Source organism: Lutjanus erythropterus, chromosome 2 (genome assembly GCF_056507025.1).
Source record: "Lutjanus erythropterus isolate fLutEry1 chromosome 2, fLutEry1.hap2, whole genome shotgun sequence".
NCBI classification, from domain to species: Eukaryota; Metazoa; Chordata; class Actinopteri; order Lutjaniformes; family Lutjanidae; genus Lutjanus; species Lutjanus erythropterus.
Genome location: NC_139318.1, coordinates 5,789,256 through 5,808,986, shown reverse-complemented (window position 1 = coordinate 5,808,986; position 19,731 = coordinate 5,789,256). Strand labels below are relative to the sequence as shown.

The 19,731-nt window shown below is 39.2% G+C and overlaps 1 protein-coding gene across 1 annotated transcript in view; it reads left to right on the top strand.

The window, feature by feature from the left end:
• The window catches only part of fbln2 (fibulin 2), a 110,738-nt gene extending 93,464 nt beyond the window's left edge, over window positions 1-17,274 (top strand). The window contains exons 10-17 of the mRNA XM_084726864.1: window positions 743-880; window positions 2,462-2,606; window positions 4,146-4,273; window positions 6,198-6,323; window positions 8,683-8,799; window positions 10,666-10,794; window positions 13,114-13,237; window positions 16,499-17,274. Of these exons, the coding sequence (XP_084582990.1) occupies window positions 743-880; window positions 2,462-2,606; window positions 4,146-4,273; window positions 6,198-6,323; window positions 8,683-8,799; window positions 10,666-10,794; window positions 13,114-13,237; window positions 16,499-16,859 (1,268 nt within the window). The 3' untranslated portion in view covers window positions 16,860-17,274. The remainder of the gene's footprint in view (window positions 1-742; window positions 881-2,461; window positions 2,607-4,145; window positions 4,274-6,197; window positions 6,324-8,682; window positions 8,800-10,665; window positions 10,795-13,113; window positions 13,238-16,498) is intronic.
• Window positions 17,275-19,731: the final 2,457 nt, after the last annotated feature.

Genomic DNA, 19,731 nt, shown 5'->3' with positions numbered 1-19,731 from the left:
TTAAGATTTCTGCTAACGTTTTTCTGGCCCCAGTAGTATTTGTGTTTCAGCAGATGCCCAGGTTCACCATGTGACAAGATAATCACCCAGAGAGGCGGTACTGCGTGGGCGTCAAGGCACTTTTAAGCTCTGTGACTCGTGTCATCAGCACTTGGCACAAGGGAGGACTAATCAATGTAGCTAGATAATGAAGGTAATATTTAGTCGACCATCCAAGAGGGAGAAAACTAATTAGCTGCATTAAAGGAAGGCGAGATCTGTGTTGTGACGTTTGGAATCCCTCTGATGATGTTTGGTGGAGGAAAAGTCAAATTAAGACCTTCCGCTCGTGCGCCGTGGGACAGGCCTCAGAGGAGGCGATGTGATGCGAACTCCTGAGAGATGCGCTCGCAGCACAAAAGAATGAGTCTTCCAATCAAACGCGGTCCATCACTCATGAGATTCAACTGTCATTTAACAAGTTTTGTTCAGCTCGTGTTAATTGCAGAGTTTGAACAAGTGATATTTTTATGGGAGGGAAGTTAAACACCGACACAGTCAAGAGTTTGAATCTGTGAGATGCTGCACACGTTTGTTCTGTGCTTGAGCCACAGTGCCACCTACTGCACCGTCACAGCTCACACTGAAGCTCACAGAGTCGACAGCAGCACATTTAAAAGTCTTTGCAATTTAAGGGAAAAAAAAGTGTCTTATTTTGTCAAGATGACTCACTGAATGTATGTTTATCTGTTCTTTCCGCCAGACATTGATGAATGTGCTCTGCGGACACATAACTGTGGTTTGGGCTCTGTGTGTGTGAACACAGTGGGATCTTTCCTCTGCAAAACCAAAAGCAAGTGTGTGAGCGGCTTCACACAGGACTCCCATGGCAACTGTATTGGTAAGAGACCATCAGTGCTGCTCTCTGCTGGTTGATAAAAACTCCTAACATACAACAGGGGGCCCTGTGCATGATTTCCATTGGGGGGCCTCGGTATTTTGCCTGGAGTAGAAAACTATGGGATAAAACTGTAGTTGTATTCCATAGTTTTGCAACTTGTCTGCAAACAGTGTTGCTTTGCAGTCCCCTGCACAAACATCATGTCTTAATAAACCAACTCAATGTTTTGTTTTATTATTCACTATTTTTTTGCATTCATTTTTTATGTCATCACGGGTACTGAAAAGAACAAAATATTTGTTACTGTTATTAACATTTTTCAATGCTTTTTGCATTTTTATTTTGTATTTTTGTGTCCCCTTGGTGAACTTCTTCATCTACAAATAAACCAAACCAAGAACACTCAGAACAGAGTGCAATTTTGCCTTTGCCTTTAAAGAGTTACACAAAGAAATTGCATCTTTCTTTTGCAATTTTCACTTGGTTTTGCAATTTCATAAAAAACGCCCTAAACACAATGCATCATGCATTACAATTTTGTTTTAGAAAAGCTGCCACAAAATCAGGCATTGTAGGTGCAACAATCCCCAAAACAGCCAACGAAATCCTGAAGGCACTGATATTCATTTAGTTTAGGTATTGATTTTTTTTAATCACATTACCTTTATTTTTAGAATGTTTATTTTTATCACATTGATTAGTGGACTTATTACAATGAATTTGTTATTTGCTTTTCTATGAAACAATGTTAATTTTTTTAGATACATTGTTAACATTCTCCTCTCTGTAATGTTCCATATGAAAAACTTCAACTTTAGTTGCATAATTGGACAAAAAATCCACAGAAGCCTAATACTTGTTATGTACCTACAATTACCCAAACTAATCTGCCTCCTGATTAGGTCATTTGACAGAACGAAAAAACTGAAAAGTTGCTAAATGCGGAACCATTTCACTAATATCTTTTGCAAATGTATTCCCCTTTACTGTTTATGATAAACACTGTCAGATCATGAGATTTGTCAATCAGTGTTTCCACAGCACAAGATGACGTCCTCATATGTCTTGTTTTGTCCACAACCCAAACACATTTAGTTTAAAGGAGCAAAGAAATAAAAAAATATTCATATTTCAGAGGCTTGAATCAGAGAATTTTCTTTTTTTTTCTTAAAAAATTACTCAAACTGATTAATTGATTATCAAAATAGTTAATTAATTAAATGATTGAATAATAATAGATTAATCATTGCAACTCTAAGTCTGATGTCTTCCAGCAGATGATTGAACATACATCCGTTAGCGTTCTGCAGATGTAAACTCGTGTGCACATGACTACAAGTGCAAGTATCAAATCCACAGCTCATAATCTGCTTCATCAACTCTGCTCCCTGAGTGCTGGATGCACTACATGTCAGGAAGACACGATTACTGCCAACGAGTCAACAAGTAAATACTCGACCACATAATTGTTGTGTTAAAATAACCAGAGGGGGGGTTTGGTCTGTCAATCAGGATTAAACCTCCTAACAATCATCCTCCTGTGTCAGTGTCATTGTTTCGGCTCTCTGTGTGTTTGCGCAGACATAAATGAGTGCAGCAGCCTGAGCGAGCCGTGCAGCTCGGGTTTTAACTGTATCAACACCGTGGGCTCCTTCACGTGCCAGAAGAAGGTCATCATGTGCAGCCACGGCTACCACGCCAGCCCCGACGGAGCCAAGTGTGTCGATGAGATTTACCCCGTCAAACACACCAGGCTGAAAACTTGAACAATGTGAATGGAAGTGGTGATATTTTTTAACTAGGACACAAGTGCTCAAATGCACAGTTATAACACTTCAGAACAGGGAAGAATGAGCCTGAATATCAGCCTGTTATATGGACACCAAATCATACAAAATAAATGAAAAAATAAATGCTAATATGAATAAATACAAACAAAATATACAATGTAACCATGAAATTGTGAAATATCTGATTTAGTTTTTTATTATTATGATTTCTTCACAATAATAGAATTTATTGCAGGTAATTTTTATGAGGTGCTGGAACTCTCTTGGAATTGTCTGGATTATTATTGTGTGAGTGGTGGGAGAGACAGTTATATAACTGGCCAATCACATGCCTGAAGACCTGGAGAAGCAAAGGAGTAAAAAATGTATTTCATGATAGTTTCATCATTATTATGAAATCCATCCATCCATCCATCTTCAGCTGCTTATCTGAAATCGGTTCACGGAGGTAACAGTTCCAGCAGGGGACCACAGACATCCCTTTCCCTGGCTTACATTAACCAGCTCTGACTGGGGGATCCTGAGGCGTTCCCAGGCCAGGGCACAGATATAATCCCTCCACCTAGTCCTCAGTCTGCCCTCTGGCCTCCTCCAAGCTGGATGCTGCAGGAACTCCTCCTTAGGGAGGCGACCAGGTGGCGTCCTTATGAGATGCCTGAACCACCTCAACTGGCTCCTACTCTAGGAAATCATATTTCACAATAAGTAAATTTTATTACATTTAATGTTATTCATTATAGATATTAGGGTTGGGACTGACATAACTAGGCTACAGACGTGGTGCTGAGACAATGTTTGCTTCACAATTGTAAAAACTAAAACTCAAAGATTCATGTTTATCTGAAGAAGAAAATTAAATTATCTCAACTAAAGATTATAGGTCAGCAAAACTTTTTCAGTTTATTTTTTTCTTTTTTTTTTTAATGCAGCATTTAGCCTGGTTCAAAATCGACGCCAGACATTTCCTTTTGGTTGGTCATGATGATCCCACCCCCTGGTACTCTTGGACCAGCAGAGAGTTGGTGCCACCAGTCTTCAAGGCTGGTAACTGGTTCATTGGCAGTCAGAAACTAAAGAACTGGTTCAAAATTAAGCTCTGGCTCCAAACCAGCCCTGGAGCCGCCTCAGTCAAAAAGGGGTGTACATGGACTCTATTGTCAGTTACAGTAGTTTTCTCACTTACTTTTAGCGATGCTAACAACATGGCTTTAGGCTACTTTGGTCCTGCGTAGGAACTAATTCATATGTAAGATCTGTCATCTTCCAGATCTGAAGAGTTTAAGCAGACAATTGACAACAAGGTGTTGTTATTTTTGTGAATGAGACAGCGAGTGAGCATGAGAAAGAAGTGTGTATTTGTGTTTGTTGTGTGTGTGCTAATGTGAGCAGGAGTTGCTGTGTTTAAGCTGTAGAGCCAGTCAGGTACAGAGTGGGTCAGTGCTGAGGTGCTTTATCTTTCTCTCTGCCTGTCTAGACATTGATGAGTGTCAGATGGGGACACACCGCTGTGGAGCAGGCCAGATCTGTCACAACCTCCCTGGCAGCTACCGCTGCGACTGTCAGACGGGCTACCAGTATGACGCCCTCCGCAAAGTCTGCACCGGTACGTATCGCCGTGTCGGGTCTGCGAGATGACGACGAGCAGATTGGAGGTTTAGTGTTTGAAGCCAGAGCTGCTCTGGAGGCAGTAAACATCTCAGCGGCTCAGTTAAAACTCAGCGAGCAGCAGAGCCAAAAAAAAAACAAAGTTTAGATACTAAATGCGGTGTTAGATTTGACTAAATAGGATGGGGGTGGGGGGCACTTCCTGTCAGCCTTTTACTGATAATTAGAGCTAATTATGTGAGGACTTCAAGATGTTTTGGCGCTGCATCACACTGATAAAAGTTTAATGAAGTTAAAACACTGACAGTTCTGTTCCTCTTCATCGAGGTTTCTATGTTTGTACATTTAAAGTATTTCTGAATGTGGGTGTTACATTCCCCATCACAGTTTTTTATTATTCAAAATATGAGAAACAGAATAATTAATATTAGAGAGTCTCTCGCTCCTTCTAACTAAAAATAATGTTACAGTTCAGGGTAGCAGGCAACAGAGAAGAGGACCCAGATTCAAAGTCTTTTCATTCACCTGATTTTATGCACATTTTTTAATATGAGCATGAAAAAACTGAACGGAAAAAACATTACAAAAATGAGGTTGAAAAGTTGGAGCTACACAAACAAACTTAACAAATACAGTCATGACTGCCCTCAGCTGAAGAGACGAAGACATCAGATCTGTGTGGTGCGACGAGACAACGTTCCTCATGTAAATACATAAAACAAATACAAAAGCCCATATTTCCATCATGTTTTCAACAGTGTTGTCCAGGTTTGAGTGGTGAGGAGGACAAGGACAGTATCAAGACAATGATTATAGTTGTTCTGACTGTCCAAAGGTCCTAAATTCCCCACGTCCCATGCTCCTAGGCATCTATTTTTTTAGAGTCCTAATTTCTCAAGGACCTATGTACCCAAGGCTGTTCGTTCCCACGGTCCTAAGTTTCGAAAAGTAAAAATTCAGTCATCTACTCACCTCAAGCCGATTGAAGGTCGGGTTTCATTTTTTCCACAAAACACTGCTGGAGTTTCACAGGAAAACAGCGCTGCAGAGTCTCCCAAACATTAGAAGTGAACTATCCCTTTTTCTCATCATCTTATGTCCCCAAGGTCCTAAGGTACCAGAAAACATCCAGGTCTCAGACAAGAATTCACAGCTTCAAACAATTTAAAAATATGTTAAAAGCCTTCAGGATCAGGAACTAAAAATGGCTACTGATAATATAGACATAAAAATATGCTTTTATAATCATCTTTGTTTTAAAATAAATTTTTAAGGAAAATGTTGGCCTTGTGTCTCAGATATGTTCAGATTTTGTTCATATTTTTTACAAAAACATGATTTAATCAGGCATAAAAAGGGTCAGCTATATCCCAAGAACCCCTGTCTCACTTCCTGGTTTAAAAAAGGCAGGAATACTGCTCAAGCACTGGCAAATTTATTAAATAATATTTCTATCAGATGTATCTCAACCATAACATGTCAACTCTTTAACCCTTCTAAATCAAAGCTAAATCAGAATTATGGTTTAAAAATGTGTATTTTGATTAACATTAAGATAACTCTGAGACACTTTAAAAAAGAAAATGACTGCTCACTAAGACGTTTTGTCATTTCGTTAATAAAAACCTTAAATCACTAAGAAGTTGATCCATTACAAGCTTTAATAACCAAGAGTTTGATCTTTTAAAATATATTTTTCAGCATAATCGAAGAGTAAAAATCAAAACCTCTCAAAATATTATTTTGTCCCAATTTTCAAGAATGAGTGAGGTGTATGAAATATTAATGAAGATGGTTAAAGAGTCACTCTACATATCATTGGAAGGGTGTGTGTGTGTGTGAGATTGAGGGCTGGCGTTGAGTCCTCGGTGGCCTGGAGGAATCTGTCTGTTGTCTAATGGCTCCTACTGCTGCACTGACAGATGTAAATGAGTGCTGGCGCTATCCTGGCAGGCTGTGTGCCCAGACCTGTGAAAACACCCCAGGCTCCTACCAGTGCTCGTGCACAGCCGGCTTCTCACTAGCATTTGATGGCAAGAACTGTGAAGGTAAGCTCGATTGGGGTTTTTTTCCTCTAACATCTGGAGAATTTAAATGGCACTTTGTTTAGACCAACTGTCGTTTTCTTTGAAGAACTGAAAGCCAGAGACGGGAAGTAACTAAGTACAAATACTTTGTTATTGAACTGTTTTTTCAGTATCTTTACTTAAGTATTTATTTTTCTGGCAACGGAACAAAACAAAAGACTTAACATGACAAAAAACAACATAAAAATGATGTAAAAGATGCAACAAGACAAAAACCATGTAACTAGACAAAAAAGATGCAACAAGAAGACAAATGACGTAAAAGACGTAACTAGAAGAAACACTACCTAAAAGACCTAACAAGACAAAAAAGGACATAAAAGACATGAAAAGATGCTAAATTAAATAAAAGATGTAAGAATGACAAAAAAGGTAACAACAAACAAAAAGGACATAAAACATAAAAAGATGCAAAATTATGTAAAACGTAAAAAGAAGAAAAACGACATAAAAGACAAAAAAGTAAAATGATACAAAAGACGGATCAAGACGAAAAACAACGTAAAAGATGGAGCGACTCAAGTCTGGAGAAAAGGTGAGGTTCAGTCAGCTCTCCATGGAAACAGAAGAAATGTCCTTCAGGGAAACAAAAACAAACAAACAGAAAAAAACATAACAAAACCAAAACAAACAAACAAAATAAAAAGCAGATTTAGAAATAAAAAAACAGAAACAATAACAAGACAACAGAGAGACTTAAGAGCATGAGGAGGTTTTTAGTTCACTTTAGTTTACTTTTATACTTTGAGTACATTTCAGAGCCTGTACTTTTTCGCTTGAGTAAAGAAATCAGTACTTGTACTTTTACCAAAGTCTTTTTCCACACAAGTATCTGTACTAATACTTGAGTACAGAATGTGTGTACTCATGTCACCTGTGCTGAAGGCATGAGGTGAGCCTCTGAGGTGAACGCAGCCTTCACACACACTTGAAGATGATATATATTAATAGGGAAGTGTTTATGAGTCTTTTGTAAGTCTTTGTTATCAGCAAAACTGTTTTCTTTTGGAATTTAATTTAGTCTCTGGCAGCTGTCTGTGGTGCATACAGAGTGTTTCCAGGTTCAGGTGGCGTCAGTCATCAGAGCGTCTGTGCTTTAAAGAGCAAAGCTGGCCCTGCAGTGTGATTCACACTACGTTCAGTCTGTCACAGTCATTATTCAGTCAACTTAATCAAGTTGTGAAGGTTCCTGTTCTCGATCCAAAGGTGAAGCTTTGCATTTATCAGGGTTGTTTCATAAAAGCTCGTCTGAGCGACATGATTAGATTTTGATGAGTGCCTTTCACATCCATTCGTTCCACACACTTGAAGCTTGTCTTTCTCTGGGAAGCAGCTTCAGAACAAATAGCATCCAAACCATCAAAACAGCTGAAGTGGTGTTTACACAATGCACTGAACACAGAAACACAACATTAGCTTCTTTTTATGTAACATTTTCTTATTCTCAATCCCTTCCTTCTCTACTCTCCTTCTTCCTAATCCCTTACTTCCCTCCTTCCTTCCATCCTAACCCTTTAGTTCTCTCCTTCCTCTCATCCGAACCCTTTACTTCCCCGCTTCCCTCATTCCTTACATCCTAACTCATTACTTCCCTACATCCCTTCTTCCTAACCTCTTACTTCCCTCCTTCCTTTCATCCTAACCCACTGCTCCTCTACTTCCCTTCTTCCTAACTCCTTATTTCAGTACCTCCCTTTTTCCTAACCCCTTACTTCTATATCTCCCTTTTTCATAACCTTACTTCCCTCCTTCCCTTCGTCCGAACTCCTTACTTCCCTTCTTCCTAACTTCTTACCTCCCTTCTTCCTTTCTTCCTCACTCCTTTCTTCTTTACGTGTCTTCTTCCTAACCCCTCACTTCCCCCCTTCCCTTTTTCCTAACCCCTTACTTCCCTCCTCCCATTCTTCCTAACACCTTACTTCCCTCCTCCCCTTCTTCCTAACACCTTACTTCCCTCCTCCCCTTCTTCCTAACCCCTCACTCCCCCCCTTCCCTTTTTCCTAACCCCTTACTTCCCTCCTCCCCTTCTTCCTAACCCCTTACTTCTAGTGCCCTTTTGGGACTCCATATATTTGTGACTAATTTAAAATTTAAATTAAATTTTAAAGATTTACATCTTCTGTAGGAACAGTGGGTTTGGGGCTGAGGGCCACACAGAGGGCGGCAATGTCAGACAGTATTGAGAGAAGAGCTAACATATTTTAATTTATCTTTTCATTGGATATGTTGACATAATTACAGTAAAAGGCCAGCTTTGTTCTTTGAGAATATGTCAAACAGTGAGATTTCTAACCCTGTCTTTTTGTATGTGTGTGTTCAGATATAAATGAATGTGACAAAAACCCCTGCAGCCAAGAGTGTGCCAACATCTACGGCTCCTATCAGTGCTACTGTCGCCAAGGCTACTTCCTGAAAGAGGATGGACACACCTGTGAAGGTATTTTCTGACAAGGACACTATGTGGAGTCTGGTAGAGCTGGTGGAGACAAAATGAATGTGAAAGCACAGTGAAAATTGAATTATATCGTAAAAAGTCTATTTCAGAAATAGCTGAAGTAATGTCATGTTTTGTTGGCAGTCTATTTTTATGGATTATAGCAAGTTGAAATTACATCATGTCCCCTGAAGCTGATATTTTGATTTTAGTAAAAGCATGTCAGTTGGATTTCTCTTAGTATTGTTCGCCTGACGTCACGACAGCTGCGTCTTTTCCAGATTTTACCCCTGCAGTTGAGACTCGGAAAGAAGGTTTAATCTAATGCAAGATATATAATGTTAGATATAATATGGTCCAACTGAATCTGTTTAATTTAAAGTTTTTGGAAAATCACTGAATGAAAGAGCTATTAATATACGATATTATCTGAAAAAAGATATTATCTGAAAAAATATTTTATTGATTAAAAAAGACTTCACTGCCCCCCTAGACTTTAGTATCAGATCTGTATCCATAGGAACAATCTGTTATTCAAAAATAATAGACCTTAGAATGCCTTAATTGACCAATCAGAATTAAGTATTTAACAAAGCTATGTAATAAACATAAATAAAGAATATTGAGCTGACATATCAATATCTGAATTTTTTTACTCCCTAATATCAATATCTGCCTCAAGAATCCACTACAGCTGGGACCCTATTCACAACTAACTGCATTTAGACTTTATTAAATGATAATTCTAATGATCAAAAAGTTTCCTGAAATGATTCAGACCAACTGCCACAATTACTTATTGTGAAACTGCATTACATGATGAAGAAAGTGTATGTGATTTTCACTTGCTTCTAAGTTGTTCTTGTGCCTCGTGGCCAAAACAAAAACTAAAACAACAGAACGGCTTCAAAGTTTTAGACTTTGGCGCTCCCCAGTGGGAGCAGGCACATACCTCTGCACCGCCTGGATCCAATCAAGTATAGACTTGATTTGGAAGAATTTGTAAGAAAAGATGCTGTAATGACATAAAAAAAAAAAAGATCTACATAAAGGAGCTTGAAATTAACCTTCAACATTAGCTGTGTTTTTTAACATCAAACTACTATAGATATAAAAACATATCAAATATGCAACATCATTCTACACAGAACTGTCATATCTACCATAATATTACTGATTCTGTGTATTATCATTATTTTGTTTGAAAAAGGACAGCTACTGACTGCTGCATTGGTTTTGTTTTGCAGTTGTTTACATGACAGTTTTTTGAACATGTCTATGTCGTGGCTGCTACTTTTAATTATTTAATATTTATTTAAAAAGTAAAGCAGAAGCACTATAAGTTAAAAGGAAAAGGGAATTTTAGAATTCTAGAAAATGTTGTACACGTTGGATTTATTGTTTAATAAAGGACATTTTTTCAAGTCATCGTTTTGCTTAGTTTTTTTAATATCACAATAAACATCATTCTACATTTTATCGTTGTATTATTGTACCTTGAGTTTTTCATATCCCTTCAAAGCGCCAGTATAAACCACATCATGACTTGGTTTTCCATAAAGATTTAAAAAACGTCAATACTAATGTAATGTTTGTAAAAGTAATGCAGGTTGAGCAGTAATGAAGCTTATTATTAATTCTCTTTGTTCCAAATAATATATAATGTTTCCCTGAACGCAGAGAGCAGACTGACAGCAGCATGTCTCTTATTTTGTCCTGGATGACAGAACCTTAACGTTCTCCAGACAGGAAAACACACCCGCAAAGATAAAGAGGAAACACCCTGCTATTTACTATTTATTTGACCCTGCCTTTGACATCCACACGCTGCTCTAATCAGACTGATAAAATGTGTGTTTTTTTAAACAGATATCGACGAGTGCTCTCAGAGCATCGGGAACCTTTGTGCCTTCCAGTGTGTCAACATTCCCGGCAGCTACCAGTGTTCCTGTCCTCCTCACGGATACGTCATGTCCGGCAACGGACGCACCTGCCGAGGTGAGCCTTCAGTCATAGTGTGTCATTTCTGGAGCATTACTTCATATGTTATATTTTGAATTTGTGTTGTCCGCATTATAAATTATTTAAGATGCAAATCAGCTTCAAGCTGTTTTGATTCCCATCATTGAATGTATTTTTTCACAAATTGGAAACTGCAGACAGACAAGACATGCTGTTCAGATCTGGTGTTAAAAACAACTTTAATTGGTCTTAACTAAATTAAAATGAAGCGTAAACTGTGTTGATGTAGACAGTGTGCAGCTGAATTTGTTGGTGCATTGATTTATGATATCAGTTTCTCTGTGGAAGCCATTACTCATTTATTTTACATCTCATTTTGAGGAGAAACTTTTTTTTTAAAAGGAATAAAACAGAAAACTTGTTAAAGATGCAGGAAGATGCAGCACTTTGTGTCTGTCAGAGCGACTCTGACAATATTCAGCCTGTTTCATGTCTCTTGTGTGTAAAAAGAATGAAAAGCGAGATTAAAGCCTGTTTAAATGAATAAATAGAGCGTTGAGAATGAGAGAAACGGCACCATACGGTTCTAAAATCTGTATTTTTAAGTTTGCAAACATTCACAGCTGTGATTATACGCAAAACAGAAATAGAGTCTGTCTTCTGTTTGGATGAAATTCAGAATTCAAAATTTTTCTGAACTCATTAATCTTCAGACAGAAGTTTGATACAGAGGGAGAAAACAGTCAAAACTCAAAATCCACGTAGCTTTTATAAGTATAAGCAGCCACACGAAGCTGGTTATTGACTCGGTCAGTCAACACAGGGTTTCCCAGTCTAGACACGACCACGTTCACACAAACAGGGTGGCTTTTGCAGCACCTGACCAATCAGAGGATGGACAAGACTACTGACAGCACACCGGCATATTTTACAAATGAAGAGCAAACTATAATATTACACAAATAATAAAGAAAAAGGTGATCATAATCATCATAATCCAGACTGAAAGAAAGACTCCTGCAGCTGCCACATGCAGGCAGAGACAGACAGCAAAAGAAAAACAATTGTTTTCACAGGAGTGCCTGATGTTTTCAGCTGGAAAACACTGTGGACACAGAGCCTGATGATATCACTGCTCCATCACTAGAGTACGAGTTGATCTGACCATGACATTTGTGTATTCAGTTAAATGAATGTGCTTCTTATGGTGTGTGAGACAGTTTTAGTGTCATTCTTTCTGCTGCACCCGGTGCTCTCAGACTGACTTGAGAGAGAAATATATCATTTCATATTATTTACTGATCATCTGTGTGTCATCTGATCTGCAGACAGATGATTAAATGTATTCAATTATATACATGTGAGTGTGACTGTCTTTTCTTTACATGGACACATTTAGGATAACGCACCAGTCGGTCAGAGCGCAGCATAAAACAGACCTGGGAGCAAATAAATAGTAAATATATAAACATAATTCAAAGTGCTCAGAAGGCTGACTTTCTTAACTTTTTAAGTACAACAAGTGCAAGGCTTTATGTCTTCAATCAGTCAGTGTTGTTGGATTAAATCGCTGTATAAAAGCACAATGAAAAAGAAGCACAAAGAAAAACTCTTTTCCCTCCTCCGTGTCCTGCACACCGAGCTCCACAGGATCTTGGTGACCCGCTTAATAAAGTGATTTGATTGGTCAGCATGTTGTGCTTTATCCATATTGACCTCTTATCTGGGACACAACCTGCTCCGGAGCAGGTTAGCCATTCAGTTTAAGTTACCATGGCGATCTACCCCGGTAAGAAGTGCATGTTGATAATGATAATTTTTTAGGTTTCTTTTTTTTTTCTTTTTTGATTTGTCTCAATTCTCAAGTATGGGTGATGGCATTCTGAAATATAAAGTTTAAAAAAATGTGTGTTTATTTATATATTCTACATTCTGTATATTATATTCTGTATAAGGAATATCAGCAGCTGCATTTTAATTTTGTTTACTACTTTATATCGGTACAGGCTGTGGCCCCAGGTAAATCCTTGAAGAAAGAAAAGAGCTTAAATTTTCATGTTAATTTAAGTTGAAAGAACAATCACCTTTTTTACCTTTTCAGTAAAACAACAACCGGGATCACATAAAACACTAACACTTCTTACAGTTGGCTCACTGTTCTTTGATTAGGGGACCAACACACACACACAGTGTTTATCCGCTCATTTAACTTCATTTTAAGGCGACACAGACCAGGAGATGATGAATGAGTTGTGGTCAGAATTTAAGTGAAATTCAAACTCAACGCAATGATTGAATATCAGCCAAAGTAAAGTGTGGTTATCTCTCTTATTTATTTTGTTTTTTTTCCCCCAGATGTTGATGAATGCACAACTGGCACCCATAACTGTTCATTTGGACAGACCTGCTATAACCTGCAGGGAGGCTTCAGATGTCTCTCGTTTGACTGTCCTCCAAACTACAAGAAGGTGTCAGACACGTGAGTCACTTTCTTTTTCTCTTGACATCTTTACACTCTTAAAACATTGCCTTTTTCTCATATAACGATCCAGTGAAGTCTTTGCCGAGCATTTTCTAACTTTTATTGGTAAACAGGACCAATTAAATCTGTGTTCACCACCTTATCTTGGTTATTTTGCGGTATCCTGGGAATTCAAAACATGACATACAGCCCCTTTAAGCATTGACCTGTACGTGGTGGCTTTTTCGATAGGTTTCCACTTTTCTCTCTGCCTGTGCTCCTCTAATGAGACATACTGTACATCCATGGCCTGGCGGTGCACTGGGCCTTGTTAGCGGTGAACCTGTGGCAGTTATAGGGCCCAGCTGCTAACCGAACACGACTCCCATCGAGTGGAGCGATGAAGTCAGATGGCTTTGATCAGCCCGGTGCTTCGCGGCGCCGTCTCTGCGGCTCTGCGCTCCAGTGGACAGAAACGGCACGTACACACACACATCCCACACTCGGCCCACAGGAGGAGTCTTATCAATGCTATCAGGAGACACCTTATTAACCTCAGACTGACGTGGCCTGGCTCGGCACGTAAAGACATCTTTCATTCATGAGTGGACTTGGCAGCCGCGCACACACACGACTGAGATTAAAATGTCTCCAGGCCTGCCTTCAGTGCCACCCTGTGATTCATTGGAGCTGCTTCCAAGATGCTCTTGTCTTGGCATGAGCTGCACTAATTTTACGGTGCACTACATCAGGTTTTACTCCGGGCTGTAAATTCTGATGTGTGATGGAGAAGCAGTCACAGAGCAGCAGGATCAGACTGGGAAAGCCCTGCGAGTGGCCACCAGAGGACACACACTCTCTCCTCTGCCACTGTAGTGCATGAGAGCCTTGTTACAGTTAAAAGTGGGGGTGCAAGATTAGTGGCAGGCAAGGAGAGGGATGGCAGGATTTTTTTTTTACTGCAGCGGTGATAGATTGTTTATAAAAAAATATACATATTACCACTTTGACGAAATTAAAACTCCCTGGACTCTCAAGGGAAAGTATTACACTGAACTCCCTTTAAAAAAAAGACATTAACAATTCCTCATGTGTACAGAAAAAGATGTTATTCTAGAGAAACAAGAAAATATGTCACATGTTGACAGTCATCTTGTAAATGCAGTTTTAATATAATCCATAAAGATAAACTGTATTTCCATACAAACTTTACATTTTGGATTTGGATTTTTGTCAACACAAACCACTGTTGTGCGATGATGTGCTCTAACTTTGTAATGCTCAAAGCTGTAAAATCAAGTTAAAACTGAGGGTTATCTTCTCATTTACACACAGTATAAAAACTTCAGTATGGGTTTGAGCTGTGACTTGAGAAAGCATCATGCCAAAAACAAAAGAAACCAGTTTAGACTTCAGAAAAAGAATTGTTGATGCTCACAAAGCAGGAGGAGGATATACAAAGTTATCACAGCGTTTCCAAGTGTCAAGAACTGGAGTGAGAAGTATCATGAAGAAATTCAAAGAGAGCCACACAGTACAGAAGAAGCCTGGCAGAGGGAGGAAAAGAAAGATTTCAAAGACTCTGGAAAGACAACTAGTGAGACATGAGTCTAAAGACATCAGAACAACTGCAGAGACACTAGAGAATGACTTAGCCAAGTTGGGAACTGTAGTTTCAAAGAAGACAGTCACTGGAGTCCTGCACAGGAATGGACTTTGTTAAAGACCAAGAAAAACTTCACTTCTGCAGAAGAGACACCTTCAAGCTAGACTGAAGTATGTTAAGGACAACATGGAGAAAGATTCTGCATACTGGATGCGTGTCCTTTGGTCAGATGAGACGAAACCAGAGCTCTGTGGCCACAGAGACGTTGCTTATGTTTGGAGAAAGAACACTGTCCCCACAGTGAAACACAGTGGTGGGAGTATTATGCTGTGGGGACGCTTCAGTGTGTCTGGACCTAGGAATCTCGTCAAGGTGGAAGGAATCATGAAGAAAGAAGGATATGTGAAGATTTTGAAAGAAAAACTCAAGCAGTCAGCAGCAAAACTGGGTCTGGGTCGTCACTTTGTGTTCCAACATGACAGCGACCCAAAACATCCGTCGCTCCTGGTGAAGAACTTCCTGCAGTTGACCAGAGTGAACGTTACTGACTGACCTGCACAAAGCCCTGACTTGAATCCCATTGAAAATCTGTGAGGTGAACTGAAGATCAAGGTCCATGTCAGAAGATCATCAAACCTGGAGGAGCCTGAGAGATTCATCAAAGAAGAACAGGCTGGGATTCTTCAGGAGACGAGTCTGAGACTTGATGAAAACTACAACAAATGACTGCAGGCTGTTATCCAGCAAAAAGGATACACAACTGACTATTAGCATCAGGGGGGTAATCATTTTGATCCTGGTAGTTTTTGGTTTTTGTGAAATAATTTTGTTTCTGTGTGCAAAGAAATTTTCATAGGGGGGCTAATAATTTTGTCCTCATCTGTAAGTGCTGGTTGGTGGATCAGATAAAGGCCAAATTAAACACTGACTCATAACACTGTTCGCATCATCATCGTTTGAGGAGCTTTTTCTGCTCCAGTTTGCTGATTCATGTTTGGTGCTGGAGAGAGTGCACCTACCGAGCAAACATGGTTGATTTCATTATGATTGTGGACTATTTTTGATCCGTAGCTCAAATGTTTAAAAAGAACTAAGTTACATGATCAAAAAGTGTGGATGCAAAAACATGTTTGCTCCCTCTACTCTAATAATGGTGGTGTTCCACTTGCTCAGGCACCTACAGTACGCTGTAGTGTATTTCATTAAATCCTCATGGTGATGGGGATTAGCACTGCTACATGTAGCGATGCTACTAGCTTAGTTAGGATCTTTTGAAGTGGGGTTTTATTAGGTACTTATCCATAATCAGTGTATTACCAGGGTTCTTAGAGGTCCTGGAAAACATTTGAATTTTAATGTAGTGTTTCTAAGGTTTGAGAAGTGCTTGGATTTTGGATAAAATGCTTGAAACTGTTCAAATTGTAAGTGCACTGTCACAATAAATTGCTCTCTGGCTGTGGTTTGCCTTTTAGTTAAAAAAAATAAAATGAGTCAGAAAAAATCTAACAGGCTAACAGATGACAGCATGCTGGGAGATTGCTGACGGCTTGAAAATTAAGAAAAAAATGGAAAGGTTTCTATTGAGGTTTAAGTTATTTTTTAATTTAATTTTTTATATTGCTTCAGATGGGTTATTTAGGTTTCCAAATCTCTTTACTTGTTGTCCTCTCCAGACGCTGTGAGCGGACCAGCTGTCCCACCAACTCCTTGGAATGTAAGAACTCTCCCGTCCGCATCACCTACTACCAGCTCAGCTTCCAGACCAACATCGTCATTCCCGCCCAGATCTTCCGGATCGGACCGTCTCCCGCCTACTCCGGCGATCAGATTTTCATCAGCATCGTCAAGGGCAACAAGGAGGGCTACTTCAGCACCCGGAAACTCAACAGTTTCACGGGCGCCGTCTACCTGCAGAGACACGTCCGCGAGCCCAAAGACTTTCAGATAGACGTGGAGATGAAGCTGCTGAGGCAGGGGACGTTCACCTCGTTCCTCGCCAGGATCTACGTCTTCATCACGTCCAGCGCCATGTAACAGCAGAGAGGGACAGACAGAGAGAGGGACTGGAAATTTCACATGGTGCTAAACTTGTCTATGTGCAGACTCTTTGTAACGCCACAAGCATCACAATCAAACATTATTCAACAATCTCATCAAATGTTGCCAAAGACTTTACTGTTTGCTTTTTATTGGCAGGTTATCTGCTTGTTTCTGCAAACTTTCTATGACAATCATACAGTATTTCCTGAGAAACATTGTATTTGTATTTACCAAAGTATTTTTCACTTTGAGTCTTTCTAAGGTAAATTAGTTTTAGCTTCAGCCGTTGTTTAGACTGTGGCAAAGTGCCGCACAGGTCGCTGAACAAGTCTGGGTGTGTGGTTTGTGCTCTCTTTAAGAACTGCTCTTTGACCTCTCTTTGTTAAGGTTTTTATAACAACTATTCAACAAAGTCTGAAGAAACTCAAACCTTTGCAGCACTAGAATTTAAGGGCACTTTTCACTGTGGAGGACCAAAACTGACAAAATGTACAAAAAGGTCCAGTGTGCAAGATTTACAGGGATTTATTGGCAGAAGTGTAATATAATATTCATTAGTGTGTTTTCATTAGTGTATAAAAAAAATAAGAATCATTGTGTTTTCATTACTTTAGAATAAGTCCTTTATATCTACAGTTGGAGCGGGTCCTCTTTTACGGAGGCTGCCATGTTAAAGCCGCCAAAACAGAAGCCATGGGTGCCTAGATATAGTTTAACATGGGAATACAGGATTAGTATAACAGGAAATTTTCATTAACACCTGATGTTAACACCGTGCCGTTTCTTGCAATACAGAGCCTTCTATAATGACCAGTAAAGCTGCTCTTTCATTACAAAAGCTCAGTTCATATTGTGTTGTTCTAAAATATAATTTTTCATTGTGTTCTGTACTTTTAGCAGTGAGCAGCAGAAAAATGCACACAAAGGGCAACCATTTACTGCATACTGCTGTTAGAAACTGAGTTATTAGCCTGATCTGTAATCAATGCACATATTATACCATTAATCAAACCAATAACTCATAGCAGTCAACATCAGACAACCTTACATTTTGTAATGACATAATTGTTAAAAAATACATACAGATTAGCAGCATGAATCAACCTTAATCTCCCTGCACTCTCTGAGGGAAATATTACACCAAACTTCACAAAACATTTCATTTTGTTTGCGGTTTTCTTTCCAAGTAATTAATGTCAAAACTAAATGGGATGAATAAAACAGTTGAGAGACTTGTATCTCCAAAAAGCGGAGGCTCTCTAAGGCCCTTCTTATCCCTTACATAGGCACAAAGTGGTTTAGTCCGCCCCTGTCGAGACAAGATTCATCTCTAAACGCAGCTAATCGAGCCGAGTGACTGCTGATGCTGGAGCACCAATGTGCACTGTGATTGATGACTGATGCCGAGCAAATTTCCATTGTGTAAAATAATTTTGTACAGATGAAGAGAGGAAGGGGGCCCACAGAGACTGCTTATGTATAGGCCCCAGAATTTTGTGCTACGCTCCTGTTCAGCTACATTTTTGATTGACTTTTGTCAGTTTTGGTCCTCTGTAGTCACCACCCAAATTTGTTAATGTGATTAGAAAAAAGTAGCAGAAACTTCAAATACAAGTACATGTGGTTCAGTATTTGGTGTATATTATTTTTTAAAGATGTGATCTGATGAAATGTAAGTGTTAAAATTCAGCGTAAATCACACTAGAAACAATTATCAAGTCATGTATGGTAAATCACAGCACTGAGAATATTACTGTTGATCATTGTAAGTGTCATATTCTTTCCTCTATTACTGGACGTATCTCTCTATGTTACTGTGTTGTAATTATCTCAGGGTAAAATTCATGTAATTTTGTATTCACTCGACAAATTCCTGTGTAGTTTGCAGGAATGAATCAGTCTGCTGTTGTTGCTGCAGACTGGCCTCACACACACACACACACACACACACACACACACACATACAGCCTGTACAGTTTCAGTTGCCACATGACATCTATAAACCAATCAATAAATGATGATCAAACCGCTGTCAGTTGCTCAATAAAAGTACAGATCCAACTGTAGAGTGTCGGGGTCAGTTTTTCCACATCAGTGCCGGATAGTGTGAGTGAACAGTGAGCCAACATCCCCATCTACTGGTGAAAGTGTGAACAGACCAAGGCCTCACTGCCTAATGATAATACCACTCTATTATATGCAAGGAAAGTTCATATGTCACCTTTCAACGGACAATTCAACAAATTAACATTAACATTAATATTAAAGTCAGTGATTACTTAGTTATTTTACTGTCATTTTAATTTAAATATTAAATTGCTTTACAGTAACTCTGAGCAGTCCTTATCTTAGCTGTTTTTATCACCTATTCCACTGCTCAACAATGAGCATTCAGTGTGTGTTACACCCTCCAAATTCCCACCCGGAAAGTGTGTGTGCTCTTCTACTGCAGCCTATTAATACGACTCAACAGATAGGCTTTCAAATGGAAAGTAGGGAGGGTGAACCTCTCGCCGTATAAATAAACACTACAGCCTGACTGATACAAGGCTTTAGAGGATCATATCAATGCTGATATTTTTGCTGTTAGGCGACAAATTAATGCACAAATCAACGGAAAGTGTCTCGTTTGGTGTTTTGATGACAGTAGTGGAAAGCTTAGTGTAACAAATTGCTCCCAAATCTACCATAAGCAGTGCTTGAAGCGGAAAAAACATAAGTGTCAGAACTTCCCTTGAAGAATATTTAGGAACTTAGGATAGTCTGGTTTTAGAGCCTTATCAGCTCAATGACATGTCTGTTAGGACAGATGAGTGCATACACTCAGTTCAAACAACTAGAGGGAGGGGTGAGGCATCCATATGAG